This window comes from Balaenoptera borealis (assembly GCF_965194805.1).
Source record: "Balaenoptera borealis genome assembly, chromosome: 12".
Classification (NCBI taxonomy): domain Eukaryota; kingdom Metazoa; phylum Chordata; class Mammalia; order Artiodactyla; family Balaenopteridae; genus Balaenoptera; species Balaenoptera borealis.
In genome coordinates, this window is record NC_138869.1 from 71,793,633 (window position 1) to 71,813,968 (window position 20,336).

General features: G+C 50.8%; 1 protein-coding gene across 7 annotated transcripts in view; it reads left to right on the plus strand.

Moving 5' to 3' along the window:
- The first annotated feature begins 33 nt into the window (after positions 1-33).
- Positions 34-20,336, plus strand: part of FGD2 (FYVE, RhoGEF and PH domain containing 2) — a 45,127-nt gene continuing 24,824 nt past the window's right edge. For 3 of the 7 annotated variants that reach the window (XM_082347820.1, XM_082347822.1, XM_082347825.1), the window contains exons 1-3: positions 119-4,147; positions 18,021-18,287; positions 19,861-19,941. In XM_082347820.1, coding sequence (XP_082203946.1) covers positions 4,049-4,147; positions 18,021-18,287; positions 19,861-19,941 — 447 coding nt within the window. In that variant the 5' untranslated portion in view covers positions 119-4,048. Of the gene's footprint in view, positions 99-118; positions 4,148-10,794; positions 15,042-18,020; positions 18,288-19,860; positions 19,942-20,336 lie in introns of those variants that run through there. The other 4 variants (XM_082347823.1, XM_082347824.1, XM_082347821.1 and 1 more) reach the window with 3 other exon arrangements.

Below are 20,336 nucleotides of genomic sequence, written 5' to 3' on the forward strand. Positions count from 1 at the left end.
CGGGACGGGCGCCCTGCCCCTCGCTGGCGTCAGGGGGCGGGGCCGGGCCGCACCACTCGCGGCCGCGGGGGAGTGCAGGAGTGTAGGCGAGGCGGGCGGTAAGCGACGGATGCGGTCCCCGGGCGGGGTCGGGTCCTGGCTCAGCGCTGGGCTGTGAGCCGCGGGTCAGTGGTCGCGGGCCACCGGGCTGTGGGCTCGGAGACTGTGAAGGCGGCCGCAGGCCCGGGCGCTCCCCCGGGAGCCCCGGAGAGCGGCAGGGGCGGGGCTCGGAGGTTCTGGAAACCAGATGCCCCCAATATGGTCTGAGGCGCTTCCAATCCCCCTCCCAGGCTTCGGGAGTTTTCTCCGCAGTTCTGGGCCCGCCTTTTTGCGGCCCTGTTCCCGGGCCCCGCTGCCTGCGAGGCCTCCCGCTGCAGGCCGAGTCCCTTCGCGCTCGCCAGCCTTGTCTCACCCCTTTGCCCTCCCCACCAGACCAAATCCAGTTGCACCTCGGCGGTTGTGGTCTTCCTCCTTTGCAGTTGACCCTTCGCCAACCTGCCTTAGAGCTCATGGTTAGAAAATGTGTTTTGCCCTATTTACTTAACTGGGTCTGAAGGTTTTATTTAGTCCTGCAGTGTGAGCACACGCAAGCGTTCTGCTAGGCGCCGATAGTCGTTAGGTAATAAAAATGAGTAATAACTGGCTCTTAAATCGCACTTATTCGTGCCACCTTTTGAAGTGCTTTGCAGCAAGATAACTCAAGTATGATCCTCTCGGCAGCCCTGTGAGCAAGGTGTTTATTCCAAAACGTGCCCTGTTCATGTTTGTCAGCGTGCCCATCCCCTGCAAGAACACCTAAAGCCTGCTAGTTGTGGAGGTGCTCAATAAAAGTTTCTGTTTCAACGGAAAGAAAGCGAGTATCCAAGAGTCGGCAGGGACACAGCAATGGGTGACCTGATCCCTTTGTCTGTATTTATCCTGTGTTCATTGTGAGAAAGTTCTTTAGAATAGACATCTACCTTCTGACCCCTTAGTCCGGATTTGAAGTCTGCCCTTCCTGCCTCCCTTCCTGCCTCGCCTCCTGAAAGGCCACCTCCCGGCTGGCTACTCCTGACAACAAATACTCTGTACACTTTCCACATCTAAATCCTGTCAGTCCGCCTCCCTCACTTGCTCTCTCCCCGACGCTGGCCTGTCTAACCCAGGTTTCTTCTGGTCTGAGTCACTGGAAAGCCTCCTAGCCCTTTCAGGTTACAGTGTTTGCCTCTTCAAACACAGCTTTCATCAAACCTACCTCCCACCCCCAGGAGCACTTTAATTGACTTCCTTTTGCCTGGATTCTGATTTAGCTTTCTTAACAGGGACCCTAAAGTCAGCTTCATCCACAGCCTCATCTAACGTTACAGCGCCTTACTAACTCCACCCAGAAGAGTGGGGTTACCTTCCTTCTAAAATTTCCTCACGCAAACCTTCTCCTCTTCTGGGCTTTTCCTCCCCATGTTTCTGCAGCTCTCTGTCTTTCCTTCTGAACCCCATAGTGTGTCCACCATTAGGCCTTTTACTCTGCCTTACGTAGTCACCTTACTTTTTGTGTGTATTTGGTCATTTCAAACTGTGGTTCCCTGTAAAGCAGCTACATTGTGTTGCATTGTTTTGTATCTTTGCACCAACTATGGTGATAAACATAGAGTAAATGTTCAGTGAATTGTTTTTAAGTAATTGAACAGTTTAGCCCAAGAAATTAAAGTAAAAATAGGTCAGTTAAAGCTGTTAGATCCCTAGGGGAGGAAGTGGAAGCAAATGCAAAACTCCCCTGTAGCTATGTTTCCACAACTCAGGGCTCATAGGGACAAAAAGAGGAAGAAAAAAAAAAAAATCCTCACGATAAAAATATTACAAACCACTCAAAAACACATTCCATTACAAGAGTAAATGCGCAAAACAGGAGGATTAATACTCGTGGGAACTTGACGTAATAAGCAATCTGAAAGAAACTTTAAGGGGAAAACGGTAGTTTTCAAATGAAGGCAAAGATAAAGAATAGAAAGTGCTGGAAAAAAAAAAAGAAAAGGACATTGTGAAAAAAGAAGAGGTATATTTGAAAAGGAATCAAATAGCTCATCTAGAAATGAAAAGTATACTCACTGAAATGATTGAGTGAAAGAAAATCTTGCTCAGCATTCCCTCTACTGAGCAACGTGGCAGTATGTACTCAGAGCTATGAAGCAGTTAGCTCTGGACTGGTTAGCGCCTCCCTGTGTATGCCTCCCATTACCCTCTGTGACTGCCTCCTCACAGGGCTTACCGTGCAACACTGTGGCTGCCTGCTTTCCTGTCAGTCTCTTCATTAGACTGTAAGTTCTTGGAGTCCAGGGACTATCCTATTCATGGCTGGCACAGTGCCTGGCACGTGGTAGGAACCCACTAAATATTTGCTAGAAAATGAATGAGCAAATACACTTTTAACAGTTGCACAAAGTTATTTATGGTAGCACCACTTAAAGAATGAAAACTTGGACTTCCCTGGTGGCGCAGTGGTTAAGAATCTGCCTGCCAATGCAGGGGACATGGGTTTGATCCCTGGTCCGGGAAGAACCCACATACTGCGGAGCAACTGGGCCCGTGCGCCACAACTACTGAGCCTGCGCTCTAGAGCCTGCGAGCCACAACTACTGAGCCCACTTGCTGCAACTACTGAAGCCCACGCACCTAGAACCCGTGCTTCGCAACAGGAGAAGCCACTGCAATGAGAAAACCGCGCACCGCAACGAAGAGTAGCCCCTGGTCACCGCAACTAGAGAAAGCTGGCACACAGCAACGAAGATCCAATGCAGCCAAAAATAAATAAAAAAAAAAAAAGAATGAAAACTTTAGGGGGCTTCCCTGGTGGTGCAGTGGTTAAGAATCCGCCTGCCAATGCAGGGGACATGGGTTCAATCCCTGGTCCGGGAAGATCCCACATGCCGCGGAGCAACTAAGCCCGTGCGCCACAGCTACTGAGCCTCTGCTCTAGAGCCCGCGAGCCACAACTACTGAGCCCATGTGCTGCAGTTACTGAAGCCCGTGCGCCTAGAGCCCGTGCTCTGCAACAAGAGAAGCCACCACAATGAGAAGCCCGTGCACCGCAACGAAGAGTAGCCCCCACTCGCCACAACTAGAGAAACCCTGCGCACAGCAACAAAGACCCAACGCAGCCAAAAAAATAAAGAAAATAAAAAAAGAAAAAAAAATGGAAACTTTAGGAAGACCCATATGCCCCAAAGTAGGATCAAACAAACAGCAGAGAATTAACAAGAAATATTACTCTTGGGAATTCCCTGGCGGTCCAGTGGTTAGGACTTGGCCCTTTCACTGTCGTGGCCCAGGTTCAGTCCCTGGTTGGGGAACTAAGATCCTGCAAGCCTCGCGATGCAGCCAGGAAAAAAGAAAAAAAAAAAAAAAAGAAAAAAAGAATACTGTTGAGAATTGCCAGGTATATAGATCACCAGTCCCTGGGATCCTGTGGGGGAACTACTGTTAACAATGAAAAGAGAGAATACAAAATAGTAAGTACACATTATTGCAACTAAGTTGACATCACACTAACCAGGTCAGGAAGGAACTTGAGGTGATGCCAAGCCCAGCATGAGAGTTCAGGCCTCACCTGGGGAAGCGCAGGTGTCAGAATTTATCCTGGTGTAAAGAAGATGGGTTTGGCTGGATGCAGGCTCCCTGTTTACTAGTTCTGAGCAAGAACGTTCTGGCTGCTGCCTCTGTTCACCTGCTTGCCTGGGGTAGGGGTGGGGAGCACTGGCCTTCCGTCTGTACTGAATTCCTGGGGTCCCATACTCACCTTAGCTCAGGAATCACCTCTTGTCCTAATTAGGCTAAAAGAAGGTACATTATAACTGTCATCCTCTCAGGAATTCTGGCATATCATGCAGGTCACCAGGTGTATTGGCATGCGAGATCACTAAGCCTTCTGGGAGAAACATGGAAGACAACTAAGGGACTAATAGGTCCCAAGGCCTTGGGATGAAGCCTACAAGAGTGAAGATGGGGAAATAGGGCCTCTACACCCTGGGGAGACATGGTGTGTCACGGTGAGCACAGTACTCAGCCCAGGGTCAGAAAGGATCAAGTGCCTGGTTGGTGTTCTGCTCTATCATCCTCCTCTTGGTGGAGAAAGGTAAGTCCATTTAAATCTCTTGTGCCCAATGTCTGTTTATCCTGAGAGGTGGGAAGAAGTTTTCTTCTCCTGCAGTAAAAATCAAACGTTAATGGGCCATTGCCCCGAGTCTGGGTGAGTTTGGGGATTTAGACGATATCAAGACTTTTCATTCAGTGGAAGAATATTTAGCACTGAAAAGGCATGAACTACTGATATGGGCAATGACATGGGTGAGTCTCAAAAACATTATTCCAAGTGAAATAATCCAGACACAAAAGAGCACATGTTGTATGATTCCATTTATATGAAGTTGTAAAACAGGCAAAATTAATCTGTGGGGATAAAACTCAGAACAGTGGTTACCTATGGAAGAATGACTGGAAAGAGGCATGAGGAACTTTCTGGGGGGAATAAAAGCATTCTTCATCTTGACTGGGGTGGTAGTTATGTGAGTAGGTACACTAGTAAAAGCTCACCAAACTGTACTCTTAAAATCTGGGTATTTTCGTGTAAGACCATTATTCCTTAATTAAGGAAGAAATATTTCAGGACTAAGATTCTTGTTGTTTCCTTTTAGTGAGTATCTAAGGGCTTTAAAGGGTCAAAATGTCTATTGCACACACGCATGTGAATTCTTACATAACTAGAAAAACAAAACTATTCCCTTCTCCACTGCTTCCCTATCAGCCTGTGGCAGAGCCTGAATCCTTATGTGCAGTGGTGTGCTGGTAAGTGTTTTAATAACTGGCCCTCTAGGAAAAGAAAAGCCCTGATTCGTAGCACTTGCTGATTCACGTAGTGTAAATATTCTCACCATGGCTGATTTCATGCTGCTGGTGAGATGTCACTGAGCACAGACTTGGGAAGAAATGGGTACAGTTGACTTTCGCAAGCCAGTAGGAGCCAGCTCCAGCACACCCCTGCGGCAAGCCTTTATTGCAAAGCTTCCGGGGGGTCTTGGCGGAGCTGAGGGAGCAGCCGTTAAGCGGTGTGAGGCTCTGGGGTGAGCACCCATTTCCTGTTAGCTTGAACGTGAAGGATGGCAGGAAGGAAGGGACACTGCTCTCAAGTGGTCGTGTAAATACAGCCCCGTTGTAAGAGGGGTCAGCCTTGCAAGATATGGCAGTTCGGCAGCTGTATAACTGGGGTTAGCAATCTGCTGGCAGCTTTTGGATTTTCAAGTGAAAATATGGGTTATTTCACTTAAAATTCCTGAGTTCTCTTGGGGAGAACAAAGAGAAAATCCAGTACCAGAGGGCCTGCACTCCCTCCTGACAAGAACAGGTCATAACAGGATAAAAGCTGCCCCCGTGAGAAGGGCATGGATTCTCCACCCATCTCTGCATCTCAGCAACACACCTGCTGCAACCGGGGGTTTGCCTACATGGCTCTAGTTGGAATCTGAGTTTCTAATCCTGGTTTAGATTGTGCAGTCTCTAAGAATTAGTTTGGTTTCTGGTAGAACGGTGTGGGTGTGTGTGTGTGTGTGTGTGTGTGTGTGTGTGTGTGTGTATAGACTGTTACCTGCTGGGTGAGCTGAAGAATATCCATGCACAGCTACAATCCTCCCAATTGGAGGAACCAGACTTGGCATCTTAGGGTACTCACGTTCACTCTGGGTGCCCTTGAGACACCAACGGACAACAGAACCTGGCCAGGGCATTGCCTGGACCCCTGATTCCCAGTTCTCGCTGAACATGAGAATCATTAAAGGAGTTTAAAAAAAAAACAAAACCTCAGGCCTCAGCCTAAACAGTTGACTAAGAATCTCTCGGGATAGAGTCTGGAAATTAAAATGTTTTAGGGAAGCTCTACAGATGATCCCAATATGTTTTTTTGGGTTTTTTTGTTTTTGTTTGTTTTTTTTTAATGAAGGCACCACTTAAAGGTGCTTTTTCCTTGGACCAAAGGAAGAGTCACATGTAGCATCCAGCTTAAGTTCTCTTTCCTCCTCAGGTTGTAGTTCCCAGTCCTTCCTCTAAGAAAGGGGCAGGACAGTGAGAGAGGTGTGGCTTGCTTCCCCCCACCGCTGCTGGGGACCAGGTAGAAGTTGCATCTCGTTCAGAAGACTAGGGCCGGGGTTCCAGCAGGCACTAGAGGCAGAATGAACTTTGGCTCGCAATGAAGCTGGGTGCCCTGTGAGAGTTCAGAAGGGACAGAAAGTAAAAATGCCCCTTGAGTCCTTCAACCAATATTTATTGAGCACCTACTATGTGCCAAGCACTGTTGCAGTTACTGGGGATATAGCAGTAAGCAAAATAGACAAAAATGCCTGCTTCATGGAGCTGGCATTCTAATGGGGGAGACAATAAACATAATAAAGAAATCAGTATATCAGAAAGAGATAAGTGAGAAAAATAAAGCAGAGGAGGGGGACTGGGAATATGTAGTGGTATAACAATTTGGGGAGTATGTGGGGGTGAGGAAAGCCCTTGGTGAGAAGGTAACACTTAAGCAAACATTTAAAGGAGGCGAGAGGGTGAGCCAGGCGAGTATATGGCAGAAGAGAGTTCTAGATCGAAGGAATGGCACATGCAAAGACCCTGAGGTGGGAGTTTGTCTGGCAGGTTGGAGGGCAGAGAGGAGGTCAAGTCTCTAGAGCAGAGTGAGGGAGGGATAGTGGTAGAAATGAGGTCAGGGAGTTCGGCCTTGTAGGCCATTGTCGGTGGACTTGGCTATGACACCCAATGACACATAAATTGGAGAGATCCCTAATGTAGACCAGACAAAGGTGGCCCTTGAAAAGTGTGGGGAAACTGAGGCTAGAGTCACGGACATTCAGTCAGCTTTCTTTCTGATTTGCCCTATAGGGGCCTGGGACTGTGATGGGGGGGTCACTGAACCCTGAGATGGGTGGAAAACTGCAGGGTGTATGTATGTGTCACCCTGAGGGGCCGGGGCCTGGGGGAGGAGGCAGGACAGGGCTGGGGCTTGTTGGAACCTGGTCAAGGCGGAGGGCAGACGATGGAGGAAAGAGAACCCTACACTCTTCCATGACCCCTTCCTACATGCTCAGAGTGTCCTACTCCCTATTCAGGAAAGATTTGTGGAGGGCCTGCTATGTGGCAGACACTGTGCTAACTTCTGGGGACACAGAGACACATAAGCCAAGGTCTTGTCCCCTCAGGGTCTTGTAAAGACTACAGCCTCTGGCAAGATTTTAAGAGTGTCATTTGTCACATTTCCCCACATTCCTAGCACTGGGGCTATTTGCCGAAAGGAAAGAAGGAAGAGAGAATCCTGGTGGGAAGAAAGAAGGAATCATGCAGCTCTTTGATGGGAGAAATGGATTTTAGTGGTTCGTTATGTAACAGTTCTCCCAGAAGTATGCAAAAGAGGAGCTTTGTGACAGAGAAGATGCGCTGATGGTGGATCTCGGGCGGGTGGATAATAAGTCCTGCTGGCGTGTGGGGAGATGGGCAGCAGTAGCTCAGGTGGGGAAGAAGGTCACCAGTGGGCAGGGCAGCTGGCTGCGCGGAAACAATCTGTTCTTTCTCCACTCGAAACCTGTCGATTCTCTCCAAGCTGCTCATGTTTCTCCAGCAGGCCTCAAGAAAGGCCCACAGCTGTTTGAAGATAAAAAGAGCCTGATCTAGGGTGTGAGGCCCCACCTGCTGGCCGTGCGCTCGCCCTCTGGGCGCCTGAGAAGCCTCTGCCTAGCACCATTCCTGGGCTTGGGCCTTGCCTTGCTGGCTCCCATCTGGCACCTCCCTGCCCGGACCCTGTTCCGGGGGTGTGGGCGTAGCTCGGCCTCCTGCATGTTCCCTGTTAGGCCAGCCCTGCTGCTGCTTCACCCACCCGGCTGGCCCTGCCTCCTCATTCCGGCTTTCCCAGGACGCCACCCTAGGTCCCACCTGAGGCCAGTCTCTGGTGACCTTGAGGCCTTCTTGAATAGCAGGGCGGGGCTGGGGCCTGGCACAAGGCTGGCCCAATCCCTGAGAGTACCAAGTCTGAAACTAGATCATTCACACGCCGAAGAAGAAGAAAGAGCGTTTATGTTCTTCACTGACATCCTCCCGGCCACCCACGGCAGGACTGACACATTTGCTGTCTTGTCTTTCAGGCCTCTGCACCCCTAGAACGGACCCTCCCCTGGCTCACGTGGAGGGAGGTTGATTTTGCTGCCCTGTGTTCCTCAAAGTGCTAATGGGCTCTGAATAATCACACCCCACGGACTGACAGTACGAATTAGGAACACCCAGAGCACAAAGGGGCAGGGGGCACACAGAAGGGGAAATATGGGAAGCTTCCTGGGAAGGTGAACAGCAGGCAGCAGGGCTGCCTGAGCCTGGCACCCAGGCCTGCTGATGGGCAGCCGGCAGCACCAAGCTCGCCCAGAAGATAGGAAGATAAATGCCGGAGGGACTGAACGGGAAAATCCTGGCTGTTTGGAGGAGGGGACAGAGGAGACTGGTCTATGAGGAAGGCGAGCTTTTTTCATCCCTCCTCCTCCAAGCCAGGGACTGCTGAGGAAAGCCCACCCCTCCACTGGCACTGGTGGTGTGGCCTCTGCTCATCACATGACTACCCAGACAGCCCACACCCCCAACCCCATCAGGGCCTCCCGGAGCCTCGTAGGGGCTAGAAGACCGAGGGGGAGGGAGAGGCTGCGAGGGGAGGAGCGGCAAGGGCTGCACCAGACACTGGCGCAGGTTTCAGCCAGCTGCCGGCATCTCCCCTGGATCCGCGTCATCCCTCACTCACAGGCCTGTCTGTCACAGGCCATTAAGTTCTTGGCAGGTGCTGTTTGGCTGAGGCTGCAGGCCAGGTTGGGGGCAAGGGGGTCCCAGGGAACATGCCAGCCTGTCCTCTCTGGGCCTTGGCTCACTGGGGATACGTGCTCCTGTGGGGAGTCCTCAGTCTCCCCTGAAAAAGCCACACCCTCACAAACCCCTGGAGATCACACATGTGTCTCTCTCTCTCTCTCTCTCTCTCTCTCTCTCTCTCTCCCCCTCTCTCCCTTTCTCTCTCTCTCTCTCTCTCTCTCTCACACACACACACACACACACACACACACACACACACACACACAACATCCAGGTCCCAAATGTTGACATTTCCTCCCTGGCAGCCCCCAAATGCCCTCTGCTGCCCCAGCGCTGCCAGTGAGAGGCCCTTTGGGTGCCCCTAGTATGCGCACGAAGCCCCATCTGCATCCCAGGGCAGAGCTTTCTTGCCAGCCAGCCAGCTTGTCTGCCGTGTGACTGCCCAGCCCTACAGTTCCTGCTTGGACATCCCTCCCTCTTTCCCTCTGTCTGGGCTGCAGAAACTGAGCTCTTCCATCCTCCTTAAGGCTTGAAAGCAGAACTAAGAGAAGAGAAAGCATGAGGCTTATCTATGTCAAGAACCCCAAGAGCCCTGAAACGGACGCCCCACTCAGAGAGAGATGTGTTCACGACCATTGAATCAGGGCCTACTCTGCATAAATAAAATTCAGTTCATGTGAAAGCACCTCAGCTCAGCAGACAAAGCCTGCCAGGGCCAGGCTCCTTGGGCCCCCTCAGCCCATGTCCTGCCATTCCCCAGTCCCTAGACACTCCAATGTGCTGGACTCCCTGCCCTTATTCCTAGTCTCTCCCTGGTCTCTCAAGCCCACACCACTTCCTTCTGCTTTGAATGCCTTTTCCCGCCTTCTCAACCTGGAGAGTTTACTCATCCTTCATCCTCAGGCTGCCTCTGCTAGGAAGCCTTCCTTGATAGCACCCTCTGCTCTCTGCAGACTTCAGTGCCCCTTCTTTGGGTGTTCACAGCTTCCCTGTTCAAAGCATTTCCCACATTGTATTTCAGTGGTTAACAGGCCCATCTTCCTCCTTAGACTATGAGCTAAGGGGCAGGGGACAGTGTTTAATCCATAACCTCTACCATAGGGCTGACACATAGTAGATGCTCAAGAAATACTTGCCAACTGAATGCATGAGTTAATGAATGGGGCAGAAGAGAGCCAAGTAAACAGAGAAGAACACCAGGTCTCTGAGGAGGGAAAGGAATGCCAGCAGTAGATATCAAGGAAGGCTTCCTGGAGGAAGTAAATAAGCTGTTGACAGGGTGGAGACATTCCAGGCAAAAGGAACTGATTGGTCGGGGGTGGGGGGAGCAGGGGAGCCATAGAAAAGGTCTTCTGTCAGGAATAACATTCACTGAGCACCTTCTCTGTACCAGGCCTTACTCTAAACCCTTACACATGGTATTATTTAATCTTCAGAACAACCATAGGAGATTGGCACTGTAATTATCCCCATTTCACTGATGAAGAAAGTGAAGTTCAGTTACTGGCCCAAGGAGTTTAGGTCAGATTTGATGAGAGAAGCAGAACAACCAGAAGTGGTACAGAATATGGGATTTGACCTTATACAGTGGGGCAGCTACTTAAAGAATTGATGCTTCTGAGTCTAAAATCCTCATGGCAGGCAGTGAGGAAGGGAAGATGGATGTGAAATTGGGGAGAACAAGAAGGAACTGAACCAGTGAGGAAGGGCTGGGACTCTGGAGGATGAACAGGCAGCCACACCGAGACAACTTCGGTGACACAGGTGACCTGCAGAAGAAGCTGGCACCCTTTGTCCTGGAGCTGAACACACACCCAGCCTAGGACTAGACAAGCTGAAGGAGGTCGGTAGAGAACCCACAGATCTGCATCAACACGTGTGAACTGCAGCACCGCAGGAGCAAGCACAGCTGCTGTGTCCCCTCCTGCCACCATGGTCAGCTTGCAGGAAAGGGAATTCTGAAACTGTGGTTCAGCTTAGCTCAGCTGACACAGCCCAGAGCTACCACTCAAGGTCCCAACCCAGACCTGTATGTGTATAAGGAAGAAATGGCTGGGAAGTTGATTGGAACCAAACCAGGGGGTCTTGGCAGCACTCCAAGGAATTTGGGATTCCTTCTGTGGGATAACAGTGCTGATTTTCGAGACTGTGTGTTGAGTTGGAAGCGAAGGTGGGACGTGCCCCTGGTGATGTCCTGAAGGAGGGCATATTCAGGTTGGGGTGGGAGACAGGAAGAGATGCCTGTGGAACCCTGGGATAGATTCTGAATTGGGTGGAAGAGGCTGTGTGTGAATGAGGGAACCAGAAGCTGAGCCTTGGGTGGTGCCTACCGGCGAGAAGCAAGGCAGGCAGAAAGGCTGGCAGAACTGTGAGGGCCGAGGTCAGGGAGGTGGGAGGACCAGGGAAGCAGAGCCCTGGAAGACTTTTTTTGGGTATAGGCATCTTGGCCCTCCTTCTTGGGCAGATGCAGCTCTGATGGTGCCTGTGCCATGTTTGGAGTTGGGCATTTAGTGTGGCCTCCTGCTGGTGCCCCTACCTACTCTCCCCCACCTCTGTGAGGGGCAGGTCCAGATGCTGCTGTGGAAGCCCAAGGCGCTGGCAGCTGAGGGGTGAGATAAGCCTCTGGGCTCAGGGTGTGATGTTTGTCCATCCTGCATGCCTTCTGAGGCCCCACTGTGTGCAGGACACTGGGCTTGGCTGGGGACCAGCCAGGAAGCATGGGCACCTGGGCCCTGCAAGCAGGGAGCTAGCGTACAGTCTGGTGGGAGGCAGAGGAGGAAACTGGGCCCTGCAGTGGAGGAGAGAGGAGCACGAAGGAGGGAGGCCTCCCCAGACTTGGGAGGAATCCAGGAAGAAGTGGCATTTAAAGAAGAATCCGATCAAGCCCCTAGTCTAATCACATCGACAGGAAATCCAGGGACCAGTTCTGCAGTCAGCAGACTGTGGGACCTGTAGGACCAGGAACCCAATGTCCTCATAGCCATATTGTGTGGGAAAACAGAAAGAACAAGGTGAACCTGTGGATGAAAAGAGACTTAATAGACAGAACAGCCCGTTGTAACATGTGGACCTTATTTGGATCCTGATTTTTTTAAAAAAGTGGTGATCGGTTAGTCTGCTCAGGCTGCCATAACAAAATACCATAGACTGGGAAGCTTAAAAACAACAGAAATTTATTTCTCACAGTTCTGGAGGCTTGAAGTCCCTGATCAAGGTCTGGCAGGGTTCTGTTTCTGGTGAGGACTCTCTTCCTAGCTTGTAGACGGCCACTTAGTCTCAGGTGGCCTTTCCTCGGAGTGTGCAATGGTGTGTGCGGGGGTGGTGTGGAGAGAGAGATCTCTTCCCCGTCTTATAAGGCCACCAACCCTATCAGATTAGGGCCTCACTCTTATGACCACATTTAGCCTTAATTACCTCCTAAAGGCCCTCTTTCCAAATTCAGCCACAATGGAGATTAGGGCTTCAATATGTGAATTTGGGGGGACACAATTCAGTTCATAGCAGATGACATTTATGAAGCATTGGCACTTTGCTGACTGGGTATTTGATTATATTGAGGAATTACTGCTAAATATCTCTTGGGGTATGATAATGGTAACAGTGTTTCATATATATACACATACATGTATATAACATGTATAAAATATATATATGTATGCATGTATAGAATAATATTGGCATTATATGTACTGTGATATGTATACAGTACATTATACATACATTATGTGTACATTTTTGCACACAGGAGTATATATATTTCCTTATTTTTTATTTATTTATTTATTTATTTATTTTTGGCTGCACTGGGTCTCCTTTCCATCCCAGCCTCCAGTTTACACTCAAGAGGGCAGTCCTTTTACCTAGCTCCTATCATATCCTTTTGGAGATATTCTACACACGACACACAAATGTACGTGCAAAACTACCTGTTTTTTCTGTAAAATATAAATGGTAGCGTATAATGTTGTTCTGCATCTTGTTTCTCTTTTTTCTACTTTATTTTTAAAATCATGTCAGATTAGTACATAAAATTTCATACTGTGTAATGGCTCTACTGTATAAACGTACCGTAAATTCATGTAACATTTAAGTTGCTGCCGATTTATGTGCTATCATAACCAAGGCTACACTGAATACTTTGTAGACCTAACATTTATGCACACAGGAATAAATATATTTGTATAGGCAACAGGAAGAAATGAGAATGCTGGATCAAAGTGCATGTGCATTTAAAATTTTTTTTTAATTAATTAATTTTATTTTTGGCTGTGTTGGGTCTTTGTTGCTGCGCGTGGGCTTTCTTTAGTCGCAGTGAGCGGGAGCTACTCTTCGTTGCGGTGTGCGGGCTTCTCATTGCGGTGACTTCTCTTGTTGCAGAGCACGGGCTCTAGGCATGCGGGCTTCAGTAGTTGTGGCTCGTGGGCTCTAGAGCACAGGCTCAGTAGTTGTGGCGCACGGACTTAGTTGCTCCGCGGCGTGTGGGATCTTCCTGGACCAGGGCTCCAACCTGTGTCCCCTGCATTGGCAGGAGGATTCTTAACCACTGCGCCACGAGGGAAGCCTCCTTATTTTTTAGATATGTACCAAAATATTTGTGGGTGAAATCATCTGATTTGCTTCAAAATGGTCTGGGAAGAGGAAGTGAGTGTGGCTATAGATGAAGCCAGGCTGACCATGAGTTGATGGTTGTTTGTTGGGTCTGGGTTATGAGTTCATGGGGGTGCATCATATTATTCTGTCTACTTTTGCATATGTAAAACATAACAAAAAGTAAAAACAAAAAGTGAGGAGGATTATTGAGATTTAGGGTTGGGGGGAGAAGCCAGGCATCTGCTAGAAGAAATTGCTCAGGCAAAGCTCTGAGGGAGTGAGGCTTTTGGGTGTGTGAGGCCCCAGTGTTTCACAGGCGCTGGAGCGTGAAGCTGTGCCAGGCACTTCGGGTACCAAGATGACTGAGGCTCAGTCCCTACCCTCCAGGACAAAGACCAGTCTCAATGGAGGGCCCTGGCTCAGGGCAAGCGAGACCAGAACCCAGTAGGGGAGCCCTGAAGGGCCTGTGAAGCTTGAATAAGGGGAACAGAAGCAGTTGTCATTGTTCTGGAAGTGCTGGGAGACCAAGTGGTAAAAGGAGGCATCAGGCAGAGACCACCCAGTGTGCTAGGAATAGGGAAGCCTGAGGATGGAGCAGCAAGAATGTGATCATCCAGGCTCCCAACCAAATCTTGGCTGGAATTGTAGGAAACTGACCTTCGCTTTAGAAATCTGACTTCTTTTTGTGTTCTTACTGGGTGACTTTGGGCAAGTTACTTAAACCCTCTGATCCTCAGTTTTTTCTTCTGTAAAATGGGGATCATAATAGGGCCCACCCCATAAGGTTGCTGTGGTATTAAATGAGAAAATATTTGTAAACCACTGAAAAGAGTTTGTGTTAGTTATTATTATCATCGGAGTTTCAGGGAGGAAGTTGCCTTCCCTTGGGGCAAGAAGGTGGAGACATCAGTTATTAAAATGAGAGAACCCCATTGGGGAGGTGGGAACATCATATTACTCTTCTCTGCCAGCCCCTAATAGGTTGGTGATTTATTTTTAATTAAAAAAGCTGTTTTCTTACAGTGGTGAGCAGGGTCAGATGCAGAAAAGAAGTTGTAGAGAAAAGACTAAATAAAATCCACTGGACCTTGTGAGAAAGTGTGGTTGGCCAGAGTGGTGAGTGTCTCAGGCCAAGACCCCAGTTCCAGAAACTCCCTCTAGGCCCCCGTTGCCCTCTTCGGGTGGCTTCTGGAACAGGGGGTCTACAGGAGTGAAAGGTCAGGCCCCGTGGGGGTGGGGTGGGGCCCAAGCAGGCTCCTCCCACTGTGGGGAGCACTGGCCTTCCCCCTTCAAGGCTGTGGCTCTGGGACCACTTCCTCTTTCCTCACTCTGAAGCAGGGAGCAGGCCTGCTGAGGCCTCAGGAAAAATGGGACTCCAGGATGCCTTAGCACACCTATGACCCCAGGTGGGGGTGGCTGAAGTGTGCTGGTTGGAGACCTCTCTCCCTGCTTCAGGGGTAGCTGAGGGCCACCCTGGAGGCCTGCAGGATGGAGGGGGCGAGTAAGGAGAAGCTGTCATCTGTGTCCAATCTGGTGACTGTGTTTGAGGATAGCAGGTACGGGGTAGTGGAGGTGGGAAGGGTCACCATGGCCAACTGGCAGTCTCCCTCGAGCTCCTCTGCCCACCCCTGGGCCCTTGGGCAGCCCAGAGCCTCCCAGTCTCTAGGCTAAGGAGCAGGGCTGGGGCCACCTTGGACCCTCACAGTGAGCATTTCTCTCTCTGGGCCCTGTCCTGCACACCTCCTCCTGTCTGGGCAGTGTCCACGTCCCTCGGCCATGGGTTCCTTGGAGCATGGGAGAGTGTTGTTGGGGCACCAGGCCTGGGCAGGGGTGAGAGCGTGTGTGTTGATGTGTTGGGGAGAGTCCAGACGTGTGTGTAATTATGAGTGAGCGTGGGTGGACCAGATGCCGTGTTTGGGCTGCAGAACTCCAGCAGAAATAATAGCTAATACTCTCCAGCAGAAATAATAGCTAATACTTATCAAGTGCTTACTCCCTATGAGTAGGATAACCATACAATTTATCATTTAGACCAGGACACAATGTAAACTGAAAGTGAATGCCATTAAATTTTTTTGGTGGGAGGGAGGGGACAATAGGAAAGGTTGAGACTGTCACAGGCAAACCAGGATGTGTGGTCAGCCTACCTATAGGGCACTGTTCTAAGTGTGTTTGCTACTTATTTCATTTAATCATCTAACAGCCTATTGGGGGTAGGTTCCACCTCTATACCCATCTTACAGATGAGAAAGGGGAGGCACGGAGAGGTGGGGAGGCTTTAAGTGCTTTAAGTTTATGGGCAAGGAGCAATGCAGGGGCTTCCATCTGAAGGGAGAAGGCTGGACCGGATGTGTGGAGGTCATTGTGTGTCTGTATGTGACATTAATCCATTCTGCAGGCATTTCTTAAGCCCAGGACTGTGTTAGGGATTGTGACTGTTGTAGGTAGGGTTCTCTGGAAATAGACTCCGGGGTAGAGATTTGCTTCAGGAAATTTACTGGGGAGGCTTTTGGGAACAATACCTGTGCGGGTGAAGGAGGCAGCTTTGGGCACAGGGAGAGGTTGAACTGCCGAGCACTTGCCACAGAGGCTGCAGCCTGTCCCAGAGAGCTCTGGAGCTGGAGGCCTCTCAGGCTGTTCCAGATGAGGCAAAGGGCTAGGTCTTTGTACCCCCACATGGACTAGTCATTGGATGTGGACTTGACCTTAGATGAGGTAGCTCTCTTCCAGAGAGGGCAATTCCCGGGGAGGGACTCAGTCAATAACCTGTCAGCCACCATACCACCAGCAGCTAGGGGAAGAGTGCCTCAGTGCTGAGGGGGTGTGGGTGGCACAGCACAGCATCGCACAGGAACTGTATCGGATGCAGGAGCCTAAAGAATGATCCCTGCCCGGAGGACTTCTGTCTTTGGTGCTAAGCTCATGGAATGACCATGATGCCGGGTCATGGACAGTAGATATCCTGGGAGAGGCCTTAACGCTCTGCTAAGTGTACTCAGAGCAGGCAAAGCCTCCTGTGGGCTTCATGGTGGAGGCAGCATAGACGTGGACCTAGAAGGGCAGTTCAGCTTCCTGAGCGGGTGACCTGACCCTGCCTCTCCCAGAGGGCTTTGCCGGGCACGTTCTGTTCAGCACCGAGGACAGCTCTAGGCAGCACCTCTCTGGACCACCACCCCACTCAACACGCCAGGCATGCCCAGTGGAGACCCTCAGCATGTGTGCTCTGCCGAGGCAGCACTCCTAGCAGGAGGAGGCAGCCCTCAGACCAGATGGGGTCAGAGGAGGTCTTGTCGGGAGGGTGGGAGTCACCCCTTACTGTGTGAGGGGCCCCATGCCAGCTGCCTTGGCCTGGGCTTTCTTGTGAGGCACTTCCTTTCAGTGCCTTAACTGATCTGAAACTGAGGGGTGAAGAGGAAACAGAAGCTGGCCTGGGCACTTGGACAGAAATGCAGAAGCTGAAACCAAATGTAGAACGGAAAGCCTGAGACTCAGCTAATTCCACGAGCTGCAGACCAGTGGGCTGAGGATCCGTGGTGCACTGGAGTGCCAGAGAGGCGTGGAAGAGCCAGTGAGGAGCCATGGGGGACTGGGTCCCAATCCTGTCTCTGCCACCAACCAGGGTGTGACGTGGGGCAGGTCACGTTGACTCTCTGCACCTGTTTCTCCTTGACTCACATGCGGAGGGGCAGTTTAAGGCTCAGGCTCGGGAGCCAGCCTGCCTGATCTGAATCCCACCTCTGACCCCCTCTTGCTGCAAGATCCTCTCTTTTCCTAGCTGCAGAATAGGGGTAATGAGAATCTTTCTCACAGAGTTTTGAAGATTTTGTACCTGTCTGGTCCTCCATTTCCCAGCCTGCCTTTCTCATAAGGATGCCCACCCTGTGCTGTCACCACAAGCCTTTCCACACCAAAGGGAATGGGTCCCAACCCAAGTCGTTGGATATATTCCTTGAGGGTGGCCTCTGTTATCTAAAGAATTTAACTGGCCTACAAATCCAATAGGTAGGATAACAAAGCCACACTACGAAAGCTCATCCCTGGAGGGAGAGGGAAACTGATCCCAGGCTGGCTTTTCCCACCACTAGAGGTGTGGAGGGCGTAGCTCACACTGAAAAGCCCCAGCTTTATCAGCTCTGCCCTCCCTTTAGAGTGTTCCATGGCTCCCACCTTCCCTCGATATATCAGTTACTGGGGTTTTAGGGGATTTCCTGCTTACAGAGACTTAAAACCAGGGGTGAGGTCCACAGGCGAGGTGATCTGGGAGGGCACTTAAAACCCTCTATGTGCAAAAAGAAAGGTTCCTAGCTGCATTTTAAACAGGGAAGTGTGTTGTTCCCCAGAAAACAAGACACAGTCTACGCTGACTCATTTTGAAGACTGGAGTTCCCTCCAAGAAAGGTGTTGGGGAGGGAAGTAGAAGTCTCAGTCAGTTCTCCTGTGCACGAGGTACTCAGAGGCCAGTGAACATCTGTGATTTGCATTAATTGCCTCAAAATCCCCACCAGAGAGGTGCTATTCTTCTCCCTACTCTACAGGCTGGAAACCCTCAGGTCTGCTGTCTTCTCCTCAGGACCCCGGGAGCAGTATCCAGAGTCCACGGCCTGGAGGCCGGGCATCACCACCCTGGGTGCAGGCCTCCTTCGCCCACAGGGCCATGGGATAAGCCCACCGTGGAGGAGGCCGTGGAGTCCGGGCCCAGGACGGTCAGCAGGAGGTATCTGAGCTCCCTGAAGAACAAGCTGTCCAGCAGGGACTGGAGGAAATCTTGCCAGGCTAGGACCTGCCCCGGCCCAGCGACACAGGTGCCCGAGGGGTAGAAGTGAGGAGCTGGGTGGGGGCCCCTCCACTGACCTCCTTCCCACACATTCTCTCCCAGCCAGAGCCAGCACTTCCCCAGGTGGGGTCTTGTGTGACCAGAGATCAGCTGAAAACTAGATTCACACTCACCCCACCCTTAACGGCCTTTGGTTAAGTGTCTACTATGCACCCTGCTGCTGGCATTATTTCTCATACCCCTCACTATAGGAGTCTTTTAGGCATGGAAATTGAAACTCAGACAGCTTAAGGAACTTGTCCAAGGCCACACAGCTTGGAACCTAGTACCTTTCCCAGGGGCGGCCTCTGTTCACCCACTGAAGGGGGCAACAGTGCCAACTAGACATAGAGGTCAGCGCTAATTCCTGCCCTTAGACTCATCCTGGGCAGGTCACCTCCCTTCTCTGGGTGTCAGTTTTCTTGTCTGTGGAATTTAAGGGCTCGGCTGCACGAGGCTGTGCACCCTGGAGCCGGACTACCAGGGTACACGTCCCAGCTCTTCTGCTTACTATGTGACCTTGGGCAAGTCTCTTTAACCCCTTTGTGCTTGTTTCCTCATTTATAAGATGGGGATGGTGATCATAGTAGTACATACTATGTACACTGGTTATCAGTTGCTGCATAACAAACTACGCCAAAATGTAGAGGCCAAATAGTTTATTATTTCTGACAGTTTTGTGGGTTGATTGGAATGCTATTGGATGGTTTTTCTGTTGGTCTCACTTGGAGTTTGTCTTAGTCATCTCGGGATGCCATAGCAAAATACCACAGACTAGGTGACTTAAGCAGCAGAAATGCATTTTCTCACAGCTCTGCAGACTGGACATCCAAGATCAAGGTGCTGGCAGGGTTGGTTTCTGGTGAGGCTCCCTTCCTGGCTTGTAGATGGCCATCTTCTCACTATGTCCTCACACGACCTTTTCTCTGTTCACATGCTCTCCTGGTGTCCCTCCCTCTTATAAGGACACCAGTCTTAATGGATTAGGCTCTACCCTTCTATCTCAATTAACTTAATTACTAAAGGCCCTATTTCCAAAATATAGTCACATTGGAGGTTAGGGCTTCAATGTATTGATTTGGGGACACAATTCAGTCCATAACAGGGTCTCTCACGTGGCTGCAGCCAGATGTTGGCTGGGGTGGGAATGCCCAAGATAGCTCATCTCCCAAGCCTGGTGCCTGGGCAGGGACAGCTGGAAAGCTGTGCTCAGCTGGGATGCTGGCACGGCTGGACCCCTGGCTCCCTCTCACTGTAGTCCCAGGGCCTCTCCTCTCCATGTGGCCTCTCCATCAGGGCAGCTAGACCTCCAGATGTGGTAGTTCGTGGCTCCCAAGAGAGCACAAGTGGAAGCTTCCAGGCCTCTTAAGGCTTAGGCCCAGAACTGGCACAGCCTCACTCTGCCCCATTCTCTCAGTTAAATCGATCCCAGTGCCAGCCCAGATGAGTTGCAGGAGTGCATGAATCCCGGGAGGTATGTTTCACTGGGGCATCTTTGGATACTGCTCCCATCAGAGGAGACCAAAGCTCTGCTTCTCCTTCTCCTCCCAACTCCCCTGCAGGAGCCTGAGGAGAAGAGGATCGTCCAGGAGCTGCTGGAGACAGAGCAGGCCTATGTGGCACGCCTCCACCTGCTAGACCAGGCCAGTGGCCAGGACGCCCCCTCCTGAGCCCCAGCACCTGGGTGTCCTCACCCCACCCCTGCTCTCCCTTCTGACCCACCTCACAAGAGCTGAGAGTTAGGACCTCGGGGTTTATTTCTGGGAAGCCTTAGTCTTTTAACTCCATTGGCCGGAGTTCAGGCAGAAATCGGGATTTAGCTCATTAGCGCCATTCCTGGTTCCACCGTTGGTGCCTGGGCTGGTCTCACAGGAGCAGAGAACACTTCCAGGCCCCACACAGCATCCTCATCTGTCATTCCAACTCCCAACATCCTCACCATTGTTAGCCCTTCACACTTTCTTAAGGAGCCCTAAGGCGAGAGGGTTAAATCACTGAACATCAGCAGTGGGATCTTGAGCCTGGCAAAGTCCAAGAC